The sequence below is a fragment of the Herpailurus yagouaroundi genome, unplaced genomic scaffold, assembly GCF_014898765.1.
Source record: "Herpailurus yagouaroundi ecotype Mexico unplaced genomic scaffold, PumYag 199, whole genome shotgun sequence".
Lineage (NCBI taxonomy): Eukaryota > Metazoa > Chordata > Mammalia > Carnivora > Felidae > Herpailurus > Herpailurus yagouaroundi.
The window spans coordinates 3,472,132-3,491,322 of NW_024412430.1; the positions used below are offsets into that span (position 1 = coordinate 3,472,132).

At 40.5% G+C, this 19,191-nt stretch overlaps 1 protein-coding gene across 2 annotated transcripts in view; it reads left to right on the forward strand.

Annotated features, from left to right (window-relative positions):
* Positions 1-139: 139 nt before the first annotated feature.
* LOC121013601 (guanine nucleotide-binding protein G(q) subunit alpha) overlaps positions 140-19,191 on the forward strand; it is a 322,834-nt gene continuing 303,782 nt past the window's right edge. The window contains exon 1 of one of the 2 annotated variants that reach the window (XM_040449302.1): positions 140-212. In XM_040449302.1, the coding sequence (XP_040305236.1) occupies positions 188-212 (25 nt within the window). In that variant the 5' untranslated portion in view covers positions 140-187. Of the gene's footprint in view, positions 213-449; positions 637-19,191 lie in introns of those variants that run through there. The other variant, XM_040449301.1, reaches the window with a different exon arrangement.

The following is a 19,191-nucleotide window of genomic DNA, read 5'->3' on the forward strand; positions in this document are numbered from 1 at the left end:
ACAGACGCGCGCGCGCGCGCGCACACACACACACACACACACACACACACACACACACACGCACGCGCGCAAGCACACACGCGCAGAGGGGTCGGGGCTGCCCCGTCCCGGGCCTCGGCGTGTGCCCCTTGGTATTCCTGAGGGCTGTGCCTCCCGGGAGCGCGTTTCTATGCTGTGCATCTGCTAAATGGCAAATCCCTTCGGGGGAAGAGGTGCGGGGGTGGGAAGGTGGGCAGCGGGGTCGAACTTCCAGTGTCTTTGCTGTGGCGCCCCGTTCCGGAGAGGGGAACTGTGGTGTGTGTGCGTGTGTGTGCGTGCGTGCATGTGGCCCGAGGGTGGCGATCCGAGCCGGGGCGCACACTGGGGGACTGCCTGCGCTAGGGTTGCCTGTGTGCATCCATTTCCAGTGGTGGGGGTCTGGGGGGAATGGTGGTCAGACTCGCGACTGGATTGTCCATGGAGTGATGATGAGGGAGCCTAGTGGTTGGCTCTCGAAAGAAAGGGGGTTTGTGTATTTCGGGGGGGGGGGACGGGCAGGCCAGCTCAAATGTGTCACACAAGTGCTGCTGCTCTCTAGTCACCAGACCACCGAAAGGAGGGATCCAGAAGAGTTTCTTGACCAGTGGATGGTGACAGGTTTGTTTCTCGTCAGCACCATTTTTTCCAGTAAAAAAAGGAGGGATACGGAGGGTTGTGCTGTGTGGTTGTTGACAGCGACGGGTTTCTTTTGTTTAATGAGGCAACCCAGATGCAGGCCTGAATTCACAATAGTTACTACTGAAAACCAGTGCAGCCTCTCAGTTACTCTCCCGGAAACAAATAGAAACCTTTTGTTTAAAACGGACAGCATTTTAATATCTTTGGGATCTAGGCTAGAAGGAAAACGGGAAGTGTAGAGCAAAAATTTGCCTTCAGTCTCTAAAACAAACAAACAAACAAACAAACAAACAAACAAAAAACCCCAACAACAACCCAGCGTTCTGTCTTCACACAAAGTTATCAAGAAAATGCCATTTCTCAAAGAGGCATTCTATTGATTATTATCTTTTAGAGACTGTTCAGAATCAAGGATCAGGGTGCACATAGGAGCCAGCGTGACCTAACTCTGAGCTATGGTGGTAGGAAGAATAAACAGCTTTGCAGTAACAGGCCTGAAAAATGCCTGCACTTGTGTTCAAGATATTTGCGTGTATAATAAATGTTCCTCAGACATGTCTGGAAGAAAGAAAGATTGTGCTGTCAATTCAGATTGAAGAAGCATGCGTTTTATTTCTTAAGCATTCCATCTCCTGGTTCAAGGAACCAGTTGCCTTTGGGACTGAACTGCTTTGGGTACTGGATCACTTACAAGAGGGAACAAAATATAATCATTACAGACAGTTACAAATGGTTAATTTACATGTCATGCTTTATGTCTTGAAACCAGATTAGATAAATGTATACTTGTTTGTAAAGAACAGAAGGCAGAGCATTGGATAAAAGAGGTGGGCTTTAGGGAACGAAGCCAGGGGAGTGGAAAACTGCATTTGGAATATTAAGATTAAAAAAAATGTGTTTTTTTTTTTTCTCATTTTGGGCTACTTCTAATGGCTGAATAATGTGTGATTGAATTTGTTGCAAATTCTCAAGATTGGGAAAAATAGGGGAAGACAAATACGCATAGAGTGTACAAGTGCACGATTAAGGGAAAAAGCATGTGTTTTAGAGAGACTTCAGAAGGGATTTTCTTTTGCCCTGTTTACAGTCTTTGTTTATGTTTAGCTGTGAATACAGCATTTGAGATCTCTCAAGCCATCCCTATCTCCTGAAATGTGACAGCTCTAGGTGCCAGCAGCTGGAATTAGAACGCAGGGGGTTTGTCTGTTGGAAGGCCTAGGTTAGATTATCTAGGAGGAAGACTTTGAGGGAAATACACATATACGGACATAATTACATACTGTGTATTGAAATAACATGATGTTTTAAAAATGCACTTGGAGATAATTTTATGAGAAAAAATATTAACACTTTTCCTACTAAAGTGGTAGTAATGGGGAACTTGGTCTCTTTTTAGATATTTGAGTAGGATTTAATACAGCCTTGTGCCAGCCCCCAAGTATGGCCTATCAGAAGGAGTGGAAAATCTGACATTAATTTAGCACCTACATTCATTAGTAACATTCAAAAATTGTACAACTTTTTGTTAGGAACATGATCCCTAGGCATCACATACTATTTCTTACAGCTTTGTGATCTAGATATGTTGCTTTTGTAGCGGAAGGAGTGTGATACCTACACTATTTCTACAGTAAATACTCTCTCCTAAATGTAGGGGTGTGTGTATGTGTGTGTGTTGTGTGTGTGGGCTTCTGATTTCACAGTTTTTTGAATCCAGGAGGAAGATAATGGTTGACTTGAACCAGATACCTGGGAGGGCTTCTGTTTGAGGAGCTGCTCTTGGATCAGCTGCTTTGATGAGTTCACTGAAGCTTCCTTTTCCTACCTGTCCAAAGGAGGCTACGGGTTTTATCCTTACACAGTTTAAAGATTAACTGATGTTTTTAACTACCTTATTTAAACCGAGGGTTCACTCTTATATTTAAATGGCATTCAGTATAAGATTATTGTCAAAGTAAATTTTAGTTTAAGACATGACACCATGTTAGTGGAAATGGATTTATTTGGCAGGTGATCTTTGCATTGTTCACATAATTATTTTATGTGTTAGCGTAAAGAATTAGGGAACTGCCTAGATGAAAGTATAGCAGTAAAATTGGAATCGTTTTTGATACTTACACAGCAATTATGACAATGTATTTTCCAATTCTGTACTAATATATTTTGATTTTTTATTCTTTTTTTTAAATGAACCCTGGGGCGCCTGGGTGGCGCAGTCGATTAAGCGTCCGACTTCAGCCAGGCGGTCCGTGAGTTCGAGCCCCGCGTCGGGCTCTGGGCTGATGGCTCAGAGCCTGGAGCCTGTTTCCGATTCTGTGTCTCCCTCTCTCTCTGCCCCTCCCCCGTTCATGCTCTGTCTCTCTCTGTCGCAAAAATAAATAAACTTTGAAAAAAAAAATTAAAAAAAAAAAATAAATGAACCCAGAAACTTACCACCATAAAACACCATATTTAGTTCTGAGTTGTTGTTTTCTTTACCATATTCTTTCTCTGAATTTATTTAAATAAGTATTTTCCTTGGCAGCTCAAAGAAAACTTGCATATATACGTATATATGCAAGAGAACATTTTAACTTGGTTGAAGTTTTATATGCTTTATAGGTATAAAGTATATTTTATTTCCTCTAATTGATCAGTATTAATACTAACTAAATATTTATTTAAATAAATTTTTTTAACATTTATTTATTTTTGAGAGACAGAGAACAAGCAGGGGAGGGGCAGAGAGAGAGGGAGACACAGAATCTGAAGCAGGCTCCAGGCTCTGAGCTGTCAGCATAAACCCTAATGAGAGGCTCGAACACATGAACTGTGAGATCATGACCTGAGCCAAAGTTGGACGCTTAACTGACTGAGCCACCCAGGCGCCCCTAAATATTTCTATTTGTAGTACATAGGTCACACTATTGAATATTAATGTGTCTTTAAGTCTGTGTATAACAAATGGCTTTGAATCCCTGCATTCAGTCACAGATATTCATGCAGAAAATTTTTTTAGTTCCTTGAAAATATGTCTTTTCCCTCTTAAATCTGTTCTTACTTTACATGTTTTTAAAATCTTTACTCTTTAGATAATCATCAAATGGGAAGATTTAGCAAACCTTTTTAATTGATTGAATTCCACCTATTGAAAATAGGCAGAGTTTAGGCCAGTCTTACATGGAAGAATGTATATTCTTTATCTTCTAACTGAATTACATATATGATTGTAGATTTTCTTCCTCTTCTAGGCCAGTAGCTTATGAGGTTAGTGATTGTGTCTGTACTGGTCACTATGATAGTCCAACTTCTAGCACAATACCTAACTCATAGAATGCTCTCAGTAAATGTTTGTTGAGTGAGTACATTTATTTATGACCCCCCCCCCCGACAAATTGGGAGCATAAAGTAATGAATAAATTATGGAAACACAGGGATATGTAATGCTTTTAATCTGTGGCAGATAAAATCATGATCTTTAAACAATTGAATGTAACTCTTTGAGCCTGTTGGATGTAAGTGCATTCCAGGACAGAAAGTGTTAATGTAAGTTGTTACATCACACATTGAACCAGTGTATTACAGTTCTGTGCTGGATGAATTTGGGAATGGTAACAGTCATGCTTAAAGTATGAAAGTTTAAAAGAAAAAAAACCATTCGATATCTTGCTTACTTTTTATCGTGTAGAAGCTAATTTAACCCTGTCATCTTCTGGTCATACACTTTCCCCATGATATACTCAACAGAGTGAATTTTAAATTCTCCAGCATACAGGTGACAGATTTTTGTGATTTATCTGTACAGTTAAATGAGAACCACAATGATCAAATACAGAGTTTTGAGAGTTGTATATGGAGGGCGCCTGGGGGGCTCAGTGGGTTAAGCATCTGACTCTTGATTTCGGCTCAGGTCATAATCTTACAGTTTATGTGTTCAAGCCCCATGTCAGGCTCTGTGCTGACAGTGTGGAGCCTGCTAGGGACCTTCTCTCTCTCTCTCTCTCTCTCTCTCTCTCTGTCTCTCTCTGTCTCTCTCTGTCTTTCTGCACCCCTCCCCCATGCACTTGTGCTCTCTCAGAAAATCAATAGAGTTAAAAAGATGGACAAACATGAAAAAAATTAAAAAAGAATGGCAGATGGAATATTTTTAATTGAGAGGTATATATTTGTACTGAAAACTGTACAGTTACAGAACAAGAGGCTGGGAATTGCCTGGCAGATTTAGATTGTATGGAGAGTTCATTCGTGTGGGCGTGGATAAAAGCGCCTGCCCCACGACCCCTCTGTAGAGTTCACTGGAGAAGAATGGGGATGTTGATGGTCTGAGTTAACCTAGAAGTTAGTGGCTGTCTAGGACGGCCCATCAGAACCAGGGAAGGCAAGGATCCCTGTACGCAGCCCTAATGACAGCATCTCCCTGGAAATACCAAACGATGGTGTTCATGAGGCTGCTTTAAAACCAACCAGTTTTATTTTTGTTACTCTTTTTGCTTCCAAGTGTTAAATATGTTTCTAAATGTCAGGATTTATTTGGATGCATTTCCTCTTTTTCTCTCTGGTTTTTTGTTTTTGTTGTTGTTTGAAACACGGGACTTATAGTTTCTATCCGAAGGGTGGAGTGTTAGCATCCCTCATAAGAATCAGAATTGTAGCTCTGACTACAGCAAAGCCTTCAGAGTAAGATTTTTGCTTTGAGCCACGTAGATCCATTGTCTAGATCTGCCGTGGAACTCATCCTTCTGCTTACATGTCATTTCTTCCTATGGGAGCTTTGGCACATGTTAAAACCATGCTGAACAGTGAAGTTATCCCCTATATATCGATTCAGATTTTTTTAGGTAAATTTAGAAAGGAGAACCAGAAGAATAATTTAGTGGCCATTTTGTTTATTACAAATAAATTTTATAGCCTCCTTCTCATTAAAAAACAACAACAATAACAACAACACAGCTCCACTTTATAGGAGATGGTTTATATTCGATTTTGTAGGTGCCTATTCAATATAGTTATGATTTTTATTACAGATGAATTTTTAAGGACCTGAAACAGCTTTCACAGTTGTGTGGCTGCGTGCTATGCTAAACTTAGCAGAAAAAAGGAACAGATTTTTCTTCATGATCCAGACGAACTTACACTTGAGAAGAAATGAACTAGATTTTCCAAGGATGATTTTGATTCCAGCATTCATGTTAATTTTTCTTTAAGGGGAGGTTATTAGTTCTGTTGACATTAATGGAAATGTTGATTGGGTGTTGTAGAGGAAAAGCAGGGAACTCAAATGGTACATCTTGGGAGAGAGAAGCCATTTTAAGAAGGTTAGGATTGCTTTCTTCCTAAGGAGGTAGAGGGAGGGAGCCAGTTTGCTCCAGACACTGTTTTGGCTTGAGGGAAATACAAGTATTTGTAGCAACAAATTTAAAGTCTAATTTCCTTGTTTCAGCTGGGAGGGTGATGACATTTTTCAAAAGGAAACTGGTATCATGGCTTTTAAGCAATCTTAAGATCTTTGCAGAATTCATCCTAGGGAAGTGTGAAATAGCAATAGAAGGTAAAAAGTGTGATTGCTGGTAATTAAATCTGTGGCAATAACTGACTTCAGTAAACAGTGAATGTTTTCTCCTGTGCTGCCGAATGGAGTAACATTGAAGACAGAGCTGTTCTCAGACCCAAACACTGTTTTGCGTGAACAGCTGTTACTAATAAAATGATAGGAAGTTGTTCCACAATCACCTTTGATTTGTTATGTTACCGATATGTAAAAATCTGTCTGATTTCTCATCTATCATGCAGTAAAAAGAAAAAAAAAAAATGACCTAACCATGCTGTTGGAAATGAGTTCCTAATTCTAGGTGGTTGGCCATGGATCTGGACTTGACAAACAAAAATATCCGTATTTTGATGCTGAGAACCAAAATCTGAATTCACTGACTAGCTCTGGGGTTGACCTTTATACCTAGCAATAATTTCTGAGATCAGAGCAGAATATTTTGTTCAAAGACTTCATGGTTAAATTTTAAGAACAAAATTCGTGTGATTTAAAAATAAAGTTAAGAACATACTTCAAATTCATTTATTCCACAAACACTTGCCAGTTATTGGAAAATAAACACTTCCTCCAATTCTTTTTTTTTTTTTTTTAAATCAGACATATCTTATGAAAGAACAGCTGCATAGAGAATGCTGGTCAAATGAGCAAGTATTAAGCCCCTCATTTATGCAAAATAATGTGCTGTGTGAGATACTCCTTATTTCTTACTCGTCAGCAACGAAGACTACAAGTACTTTTCACAGTTTTGCTGTTTCCCAATAGACGCCCTCGGACAGACATGTCCTTCTGAGTTTTATCCTTCCTGGCATTGGCTTTTCTATTGGCTCTTAATACAAAGAAAAAACCAAAATAATCTCAAGGCCATTGTACAAGCTTCCCGGGGATTACACAACTGGAGAAAGCAGATGATCTTGAGAATTACTTCCTAGGAGCGTATGGGCAAAAATGCCTTCAACCATGAGAAGTCATTACTGACCGCTTGAGCACTAATTGGGTTGGAAGCTCCTTGAGGCCAAAGATGGCGGCTTTGGTTTTGTTTTGTTTTGTTTTGTTTTGTTTTGTTTTGTATCCCAGCATAGACAAAGCCTTGATCAGTTTACAGTGATTCTGTTGTCAGTAACTGGGGGCTTGTGGGCACAGAAGGGTGGGCAGCTGGATTCTCCAAAGAAAGGGCAATCAGAGGACATGCATGTAAACTTCTTGCTTCCGTCTAACGTGCATCATCCATATGCTCTCCATTTGCCACACTCCTCTTTGCCGTTTCGTGGGCCACCTGGGGCACAGTAAAAGCAGTTGGGTTTTAACAACGGAATAGTCTTTGTCTCCTGGTCCTGCTTCTCATTCATTGTCTAGCGGGAGTGATTCAGTTGAGCGTTCTCATATTGTTTCAGCCTGAAAAGCCAATAGAAGCGCATGCAGCAGTTTGAATGGAAAACTGTTACACAGGTCCTTTGAAATTTAAAAATTCCATGCACCTTTATTACAGGATTAATTTTGGATTGTGAGCAGTTTGACTACTTAAGAAACAAAGTAGTTGTTTCAAGGAAGTGCGGAATAGATTGTGGTGCGGTTGGGATCAGGAATGTCATTAATGCCATTGTATTCCTGAAACCTCACAGAAAGGAACAATAATTGATCCACAGAAAGAGCGAGAGTGAGACTTTTTGGCTCTGTTGAAGGAAGTGAATAGTGATGTTTAGAAACATAGTCATGCATAATTCTAAAATAGCCTTGAGTTTTTTCCCTTTAGAGAACTGAAATCATGTATTAATTGCCTCTTCCTGGAATTTGACTTTTTTTTTTTGATCACCACCAGTTGTTAAAAAATCAAGAGTTTTTCTTTTGCTTTTTTACGTTTTCAAGACGCTGATGAAATCTTTATTTTTATTGTTTCTTCCCTACCTTTCTTTTTCCTGTTAGGGCAAGCAGGGTGATTGCTGGCATCTTCTGTATACTTCCTGGTGACTGCAACTAAAGATCAGCACTTTGGGGCACCTGGGTGGCTCAGTCGGCTAAGCGTTCTACTTCGGCTCAGGTCATGATCTCATGGTTGGTGGGTTCCAGCCCTGGGTCGGGCTCAGTGCTGACAGCTCGGAGCCTGGAGCCTGCTTAGGATTCTGTGTCTCCCTCTGTCTCTTCCCCTTGTTTGCTCACACTCTGTTTCTCTCTCTCTCTCTCTCTCTCTCTCTCTCTCTCTCTCTCAAAAGCAAACATTTAAAAAAATAAGACAAGCATTTGAGTGGCTTACCCGCCCGTTATTCCAGCTGTTTGCTACAGCCCCCTTCTGTGCAAACACCGCCCATTCATTTACCCTTTCATCCCAGTGCCCTTTGGTGCCAGGAAGCGTTTCTTAGACTCCCTGGCACGCACATTTCTTTAAGATTTAGGGAACTTCCACGTTGGTGCTTCCTTCAAACATGTGGCTGTGAGCTGGTGAGGGGAAGTTGGGTGCTTTACTACACTAAAAGGGCACTTGTGAATGTGCTTGTAGAAGATAATTAACTCTCTTTAGCAACACTTGAGTCCCCGGAACAAAATACATTGTTACTGAACAAAATGTAGAATTCTCCTTCCTTTTCCAGAGGGCAGGGACTGGAGACTGGTTCACGATTCCCAGCAGAGAGTGAGTGAGCCAGTGCTGGATAATCTATCACACCCCACTGGGTTTCAAAATAGGATGCAGTGCGTTTGCTAGAAAGGAGGACGGTGCGTGTAGGCCTGTGTGGAGTAAGAGCGAATCTTACCCATTTTCATGATGTGAGCGTTCTCATCTCCGTACCTAGAGAGAGCCTTAAAGCCCCTCTAATTGTATTTCTGTACAGATGGGGGGGGGGGGGTAGCATCAGCAGAGGCCTTTGCTTTTGTTACACCCAGTCAGCCTGAGCATGTTTTGGGGTTTGTTTTTTTTTAAGGCAAAGATACAGTGTTAGTTTCTGACCCTCTGAACGGATATTTTAGGGCCTCCCCTTTCCAGAGCGGCTTCATTATACTACACGTTCTTTCTGCAGATGGTAAGTGCAGTTTTCCTCTTGTCCTAAAGAGCTGACCCATTTCCTGTGACTTGTTCTAATAATACAGGATGACTTTAATTCTTGTTCCTAGTTTGCCCTTAAAAGAATGCCAGGGTACTTGCTACGGGTTTAACTCTTGTCTTTCTAACACTTGTGATATTTTTTGAGAATTGGTCAAGCACAGAGAAGCAGTAGCAGTGGCTGTGGAAGTTTATTTGGGTAAATAAATACCCCCCCCCCCCCCCCACACACACATTGGTTTAGTTTCGTGTGTTTTTTCTAAAACCTGTAACTAAAGGGAGGTCAAGCGGTCCTGCCCTATATCTCTTTGAACTGTTGTGAAGGTGTTTCTTCAGGGAAAAGGATTTGTTCCTGGACTGTTTTCTACAGAGACCTGTAGAATGAAGACATTGGACCGAACCTCACGGCTGTCTGAACGTTGAAACTTGCTCCGCTTCCCCGTCTGCAGCTCTGGCCTCTTGGCCACCTTCTGCCCAGGCTCATCCCTGGACGAGGGGCCCCGAGCCCCAACCCTCTGCAGTGGTGACAGGCCCTCCTGGAGGCATCGGCAGGTCTGGTGGACTCCTGGCTGCCCTCACCGTCCTCTCCTTCCCTTCTGGAAGACACCCTGAGCACCCTGCGGGAGGCTCGGCGGCTCCGGGGAAGAGTGAGGAGGCATCAGCGAGTCTGGCCAGAGCGGCCCCCATGCCGCCTGGCGCGCCGCTGATAGTTTCACTGCCTTCACAGGGAATGGTATCAAAAGCCTCCTGTCATATCAGCATGGGTCTCTTGCTTCCTGCAGGAAGGGCGATATCCTGGCAGGCGCAGGGGTGGAGCCTGCGGACCAGGCAGTGTTCAAGTGCTGCCCTGCTCAGGCCCCTGCCGCGGGGCTTTCGTGGGTACCCTTAGACCGCTGTCTTTGACCCACTGCTACTAGTTTTTTCCCCTTCATTGGGCTTTAGGCAGTGCTTTCCATTTGCTTGCAGAGAACCTGCTGCCCAAGCCCGTTTCTGCCATTTTCAGTGAGAGCGGGTCAGTCATCTGAGTCTGGGCTCCAGGAGTGCCTCACACCTTGGTGGAGCACGTTTGGGGGACTGCTGTGTATTGGGAGCCAGTAGACTCCTTTTCTAGCACCTTCCAGGGGAGATTTAGAATCAACCCAGGAACGGAGCATTTGTGTCCATTTCCTCTTACATTCCTGTGCCCATCTTTTTTTTCACGGGGCCTTTATTGAAATCAGAAAAACAGGTAGTGGACTGTGTTTCTGAACTGCCCTTAGTTGTCATGACCATGTTCAGAGAAACTTCAAGGAGGCGACTTCCTGTGTCTCTTGTCTGCATTCTGGAGAAAGGGCTCTGTGAAGAAAGAACAGCTAGACTCACAGCCTAGGTCTGCAGAAGAGCCCACTTCCCCTGGAGGTGCCGGCAGGGGTCTGGCACTCGTCGACCCCTGCTTTCCTCCTGGCCGCAGCCTCTTCCTCATTATCTTGTCAGCTTGATTTTGGATATGGAGTTGGACAGGTGCAGGGGAAAAGGAGAGCAGTCACAGATGAAGGAGAGTAATGTGAGTCTGGCGGGGCTTGGCTGGACAGAGGCTGTTGTTCCCTGGAGGGGTGGTGCAGTCGTGTCTTCGCTAGACCCTGGAGGAAGGAAAGGAGAACAACAGAGAGGTGCTCTGTGCGTTGGCCTGTGGTTGGAAAGTGCCAGGCCAATGCAGCTTCTCTTACGAGCTCCACTGCCCCCCCTGCGTTTCCTCATCTGGTCACGTCTCCTGTGCCCTTGCTTCCCCGATCCCAGATTGGCAGAGGAGCAAGGGCAGCAGTCTGCTTGTGTGGGAGGTGCTCTTGTTGCATGCGTCCTCCCCTGACCTTTTACCCCCAGAGATGGTTAAATAGACCAGGCACAAAACTCATGTCAAGCAGTGTCCTGAGAAAAACCATTCACACATTAAAAAGAAAATGTACACCATGATTCCTCTGTGTGTGTGTGTGTGTGTGTGTGTGTGTGTGTGTGTGTGTGTGTGTATTTAACCTGGCAGCTGCTGAAGGTGACAGAAATGCATCTCTTACTGTATTGAGAACTCTGCTAATCTGGCGATGGGTTATTAGGATGTCTCTTGAGAGATCCTTGTGCAGGAAATCTGCTTTCACCTGGCTTGCTTCTCCTACAATAGAGCACCTGTCAGTTGCCCAAGGCAATAAGTAGATACATAGTAGCCTGAGATAGTCTTGCCAAAGTGGATTCACACTCACTGTGGAGGCATGTAATACATGGAAGTAATCTTGTAACTTTAGCTGATCAAGGCACCTGTCAATTGATTGTGTTCTCTTAGGAGCTGTTCACATTCTGGGGCTATTACATCCAAGCCCAGGGAGTAGATTACTCAATAAGCCCTGAAGCCTGTTTCCATTTATGACCAGCATTTGAAATGGGGTGCTTTTGGGACGCCTGGGTGGCGCAGTCAGTTAAGCGTCCGACTTCAGCCAGGTCACGATCTCGCGGTCCGTGAGTTCGAGCCCCGCGTCGGGCTCTGGGCTGATGGCTCAGGGCCTGGAGCCTGTTTCCGATTCTGTGTCTCCCTCTCTCTCTGCCCCTCCCCCGTTCATGCTCTGTCTTTCTCTGTCCCAAAAGTGAATAAACGTTGAAAAAAAAATTTGAAATGGGGTGCTTTTGTTCATGATAGAATCGAGTTATGAGGATTTCTTGACTTGAAAATGTAGGCAAATATATTTTGAATAATTTGATTAATTTGAGAAGAGAAGTAGGAAGAGCTGAAACAAAAGATACTTGAAATCAACCCCTATTTTCATGACCAATTGATTCCTAATGGGTCAAGAACTAACATTTTGCCAAGCTACCGGATCCTCTTGGAGCCAACTCAGATAGGACACGGATTCTGGAGATGGACGGCCCTTGCTGTGGTCCAGACTATTAAATGGCGTGTCCTCTGCACCTCCTATATGATGTGTTGGGTCACCACCTGAGATGTTATCCAGAGCACATTAGAAATGACTAAAAACTTTGGGCACATACTAGTCTCTTGTAACGTCGAGTCCCCAAAGTTTCCCATGTTCTGTGAGAGAATATACCTATATGTTGCTTGATTAGTTTCTGATAAGCAATTTGTATTTCCCTACGCATACGGTTCTTGACAAAAGGTTGCATTTTAATGGGGGGAAATCATAGGACTTCGTTAATAGTATTGCTTAGGAAATCTTGATTCCAAATATATTTTCATGAAAATCACCAGCTGTGTCCTTTGAGAAACACATTTGCTATAAGGGCTTTCCACTCCAGGCCATGCTTATTGTGGGAACAGAGATTCTTGTCTAAGGTTTTTCTAAATCCCTAGAGTCTATCTGTGAATTGCTACTCAAATTACAGTGTATCCTTCCCAGAATTAATTAATGCATATGCATCCCAGTGTATTGAATCATGGGGTCACACAATGATTTTTTTTTCTATTAAATACATTCTCTCTTTATATATCTTCAGACAGCATGCTATTGCCTGAGTTTATATTGTATTTTATTCTCTTTTTGGAGCAACATAAGAGCACTTGAGATAGTCATCCTTTGGTGGTATGATTGTCTTCTAAAATAGTAAAGTTTAATGATGAGAAGAACTGTCGTATTTAATAGAGTTTGAGTCAAGAAGTGTTTATTTTCTTCCAGTTAAGAATTTTCTTACATTCTTAAGAAATACATTATTTTGTTTTCACATTGCCCTTCAAAAGAATGAGTCCCTTCTATGTGAATAACTTTTTTTTTTTTTAACAATTTTTTTTTCAACGTTTATTTATTTTTGGGACAGAGAGAGACAGAGCATGAACGGGGGAGGGGCACAGAGAGAGAGAGGGAGACACAGCATCGGAAACAGGCTCCAGGCTCCGAGCCATCAGCCCAGAGCCTGACGCGGGGCTCGAACTCACGGACCGCGAGATCGTGACCTGGCTGAAGTCGGACGCTTAACCGACTGCGCCACCCAGGCGCCCGGATAACTTTTTTTTTTTTTAAAGGGTGTTAACCTTTTTTGAAGTATAGTTGATACACAATGTTACATTAGTTTCAGGTATACAATGTTATTATGTTTCATTTTTCAGTGAAATCTTATAAATAATGGAATCATTTCTTTACACAAAGTTTGAAATTTTAAAAAAATTTATTCATGAACTTATTCAGAGTGTACTAACTTAAGAAACATGATTTGTATGAGTGTGTGTTCCTTTCTAGTCTGTTTTATTTTTATATGTGTCTTGCTCAGGTGTAGTCATACTGTATAATAATATAACATTGTGTTGTAAGCATTTTCTATATGATTGTATGACTTCATATTAATATTTAGAATTTAGAATTGCTGTATAATATTCTTTTAGAGGATACATATTAATTTGCTTGCTTATGCTCATTTTTTTGGACACCTAGATTTCTCTCAATGTTACTATTTTGAAAATAATGCTGTGATGGAGTTAGCATTTTTTAAACACACACATGCTTTTAGAATAGATTAATAGAAATGTTAATTCTAGGTCTGAGGTTATGAAAAATTTTATGACTTGATTGCACACACCTAAGACACATTTTGAAGTGATTGTATGCAATTTGCAATATCATGAGCAATATTATGAGAGTATTAATGAGTTAACAGGCAAAAAAAAGGTATGTGATTTTAAAATTTGCATTTATTTGATCACTAGTGAGAATGATCATTTGCCCATGTGTTTGTTTCTAGTTGAACTTATTATTTTGTAAGTTGTCTCCTTATTTCCTTTGTCTGTTTATGCCATTTTCATATTTACTGTAAATAACTTAACCCCAGTGTTTTGTTTTTCTTTGTCTTTGTTTTGAACTATTTAATACAGAAGTTTTAAATTATTTTGAAGCCATATATGTTGATCTTTTTCTATTCTGTTTTGAAATAAAGGTCTGATTCTGGTTTAGATACTCCATGAAAGTCAGATTTACTGTTGTTGTAGGTGAAACTAGGTTGAATGTAGTGTTTACATATCACTGTTGTATGATTCTTTTTCTTCCAAAATGGCAGTGAAATACATACACATGGAAGTTCATACTGTTGGAGATTATATAACATAAGTTCTTCTGTATGTAATTGGTTTTTTCATCCAGTAATACGGAATGGATATCTTGCCCTGTTAATATAAACCTTTTACATCACATTTATGCTTGTTAGTGCGACAGTGTATTTTTTTTTTAATTGTAGTTGCAGCGTATTTTCAGTCTTCACAGTGGTGTGCTGCAGTTAGCTTGTATCTACTCATGAAAGTTTGACACATTTCTTCTCGATTCTCTGTTCAGTGACTTCACCTGGATAGCTTGAAATCAGCCAAGATGTGGAGTATTTACGTCACAGAAGTTGGCAGGTGCTACCAATCAGGGCTTTCCCCTCCCACTGGGAGAACTTGTTAAATATTAACCAGCACGTTTACTAGCACTTACACCTGACCTCTACCTACTGATGGATAGTTAGTTTGATTCCATTTGAAAAAGTTACAGTTAATGCTGCAGTGAATATTGCGGGGGATCCATTTTGTACACTTGTACAATTGACCCTTGAGCAGATAAGTTCCTCAGAGTTAGGTCATCAGCCAAATGACAGACTTACTTTAAATTTTGATACACATCACCACTTTATCTTTCAGATAGGTTGTATTAATTACTTCACCACCTCTAATGTGCGTTAGTGACTATTTTGACAACGTGATAGGTAAAAACAAACAAACCCAAACGTATTTTTTTGCATTTTTATTGGATAAATTTCTATTCATTTCTGTTTTTATAATTTTCGTTTCTATACTGCCTATTTACAAAAATAACTAACAAATACCTCAGTTTATGATTTAGTTAGGTTTTTGTCACTTTTTACTTCCATTTTATTAACCGATATTTCTAGAAAATTGACCATTTTATCTGCAGAAGGATGGAGTGGGTGCTGTAGGATAAATGTGCCCAAGGGGAAAAGAAAATAGAACGGATAAGATTATAGGACAGGTTTGGCCATGTGCAAAATTGTACTGACACAGATGTTTTTGATGGTGATTTTTTTTTTTCCGGTTTCTTGTGCTTTTACTTTTAAGAAACTTGCTAAATCCAAGGTCTCAAAGATTTACTTTCATGTTTTCTTCTAAGGATTTTGTAGATTCAGGTCTTATATGTAAGTCTCTCATGCAGTTTGAGGTGCTTTTTGTATATGGTGTGAGGTTGGGTTCTGACTTCATTTTTTTTTTACAAGTGGATATCTAGTTGTCCAAGTACCATTTATTGAAAGGACATATTCTTTCCCCGTTGTGGGGTCTTAGCACCCTTGTTATTTATTCTTGCCTTATCTTTATTATTTTATTTCTTGAAATATCTCTAGGTTTATTTAGTTTTACTTTTTGTATTTTCTTGAGTTAAAATTGTTTGATTATTTTAGTATTTTCTAGGTTTGAATTAGAAGTGTTTAAAACTTTGAATTTTTCTACTTGTTTCTATGTAGTGTTGATATTATTCTTTTACAGACATTTTAAAATTATGGTTTTGATTTTTATCTTTGAACCAGGGTTGTTGAAGATAGTTTAAAATTTCTAAATGTTTATGATTTTTGTTATTTCTAGCCTTACATCATTTTGATAGGAGAATATGGTCTGTACTGTTTTTCCTTTCCTTTTTTTTTTTAAATTCTATTTATTTATTTTGAGAGAGACAGAGACAGTGCAAGTGGGGGAGGAGCAGAGAGAGAGGGAGACAAAGAATCAAAAGCAGGCTCCAGACTCTGAGCTGTCAGCACATAGCTTGACACGGGGCTCAAACCCACAAACTGCAAGATCATGACCTGAGCCAAAGTTGGATGCTCAAATGACTGAGCCACCCAGGTGCCCCTGCTTTTTTTTTTTTTTTTAAAGATTTTATTTTTAAGAAATCTACACCCAGCATGGGGCTGGAACTCTTAACCCAAGATCAAGAGTCGTATGCTTGACCAACTGAGCCAGTGAGGCATTCATTTTTACTTTCTTGGAATGGTAGTCTGACATATAGTCAGTTTTTGTTTTATGAATACATAAAGTGTGTGTGTGTGTGTGTGTGTGTGTATAATAAAACATAAGATTATGAGTGCTATTTAATTTTGTTGCTTGTATTTGTAGTGAATCTCCTTGTTGATATTGTGAACCAACCAAGTACTGAGAATTGAGCTGAAGCCTTCCATTACTGTAATGTTTATGACAATTTCTTGTATTTCCAGAGATTTTTGTTTTGTATATGTAAGTATTCTGTTTTCAGGTGCCTTAAAAATGTCCTTGAGAATCAAGCTTGCATTGTATAACATTACTTTTTGAAAGAAATCAATTCTTTTGCATCTTGAATTCAACTTTGTTGGGATTCGTATGGGTCTTTTCATTTGCTTGGTCTGTTTCTCCATTTATTTTCAACTATTCTTTAAAAAAATTTTTTTTAATGTTTATTTGTTTTTAAGAGAGAGACGGAGTGCAAGTGGGGGACGGGCAGAGAGAGAGGGAGACACAGAATCCAAAGCAGGCTCCAGGCTCTGAGCTGTCAGCACAGAGCCCGACGCGGGGCTCGAACTCACGGACCGCGAGATCATGACCTGAGCCCAAGTCGGACGCTTAACTGACTGAGCCACTCAGGTGCCCCTGTATTCAACTACTCTTAATCTTTTTGTTGCTCCTCTGAGAGGTTTTGTTTGTTTTTGTTTTACCCCCAGTTTGAGACTCTTCCTGCTTCAGTAGATGAGTTCATTCAATGCACACATGTGGATATTATATAGATACAGTTGTGTTTTTTTTTTTTGCATCTGATTTCTGTCTTCTGACTCTTCTATTGATTTCTGGCAGTTCTCTTCCTCTTTCCATTTCCTCCTCCTTCCTGCTTTCCCTTCTTTGTTACTTGGTTTGTATTGGGTTTCTTGTTCTGTTTCCCACCTCAAATAATTTGAAAGGTACATAGTCTGCTTTTAATTTTACTTTGCCCTTCTCCCCCCAACTCTCCCCACCCTCCCGCCACCATGTACAATGGAGCAAAATTTGTTCACCTATTAGCAGGGGTTGAGAAACGTTTAATGTAAAGTGTGAGATAGTAAATATTTTTGGCTCTGTAGGCCATATGATCTCTGTTGCAGCTACTCAACTCTGTCATAAACTTTGTTAGTGAATGGGTACAGCTGTGTTCAAATGAAACTTTTTTTATTATTATTATTTTTTTTACAAAAATAGGCAGCAAGCCAGATTTGGCACTATGGCTATAATTTACCAGTCCCTCATCTGTATTGCATCCATTCTCGGCTTTACTGGTGTGTAATTTGCATGTTCTGAATTTTTCTTACTCCTATTATAGACAAGTTAATGATACCAGACTTAAGAGGGTTCTCTAAATCTTAATGGTTAGTAATACTCTTTACACATTTTATTTTATATGTGTATTTTACTTTTCTGTCTTCCCTGAGACAACACTGAATGTATCAAATGATAAAAGTCTTTTTTTAAAAAATGTTTGTTTATTTTTGAGAGAAAGAAACAGAGCGTGAGCAGGGGAGGGGCAGAGAAAAAGAGGGAGACACAGAATCCGAAGCAGGCTCCAGGCTCCAAGCTGTCCGCAAAGAGCCTGACACGGGGCTCGAACCCACAAACCGTTGAGCTCATGACCTCGGCCAAAGTCCGCCATTTAACTGACTGAGCCACCCAGGCATCCCATCAAATGATAAAAGTCTTATAAGAACAACATAAAGTAATCTGTGGCTAAGGACATTTTTCTGAAGGTTCGTGTCTGTCCCTGTAATTTTACTGATGGTCACTGAAAGGCTAAACATCAATAGAGAAAACTGAAACTTTCTTAATTTGAGTGTAAAAAGGATATTTGTGTCAGTTGGAGTGAGAGGTGTACCTCGTATTCAAGATACATTCAGGATCGTTTCCATGCTCTTTTTTTTTTTTTTTTTTAAATCCACATCTTGTGTATTTTGGTCTTCCCCTTGATCACAGCTTCCTGACTTCAGATTCAGTAGATCTGCTCTCTTACCCTGAAGTGGTTTTTCTTCTGCTTTTACTCCTCCTCTCACTGCTTCTGTTCACTTCCAGCAGCATAGAGTTAACGTTTGATCTTGCAGCCGATGGGAACATTAACATTTCACAAATTATTCTGTAATTCTGCAAAGTTCATACACAGTGTTAATTTATTTTTGCATTTTCTAAAACTCTTAGTCCTTTGATTTCGTATTCAGTGCCTGGGATGATCACAGGGAATCATTTCTAGCTAAGCCTAAAGAAACCCATCAAAGTATTTTGTTATGTATTGCTTATTTGTTATTCAGCATTCATTCACAAATTTTAGTATTTATATATGTTTGCGTCTGTAATTAAAACTACATATTTAGCATTAGTTCTGTATTTACATAAATGCTCATCACCAGATATTTCTTCTTTCAATTTCTTTAATCATATGCTTTTATTTATTTTCATTCACTTATGAGTTGGCTGGATTTTGCTTTCAGATAGATGTTTTGTGAAGGGTCCATGGATAATTTGTTTATTTTTCCTGTGTATTTGAGAATGCCTTTCTGTGGGATTCACACGTTAATGACGGCTTGCGTGGACATAGCATTCTTGGACTCTGCGTCTTTTCCGCCCACATTGCTTGCTACATGATAGATGTTGCTCCATTGTTTTCTGACATCTAAATTTGATGAGGAGTCTGTAGTCAGCCAGAATGGTTTTTTCTTTGTGATTTGCCTTTTCTATCTGGGTGTCTCTTTCTTTCTTTAACATGCAACTTTAATAACTTCACCAGGCTTTTGCTTCAGTGTTTTATATTCTTTATTATTTTTTTTTTCAATGTTTATTTATTTTTGGGACAGAGAGAGACAGAGCATGAACGGGGGAGGGGCAGAGAGAGAGGGAGACACAGAATCGGAAACAGGCTCCAGGCTCCGAGCCATCAGCCCAGAGCCTGACGCGGGGCTCGAACTCACGGACCGCGAGATCGTGACC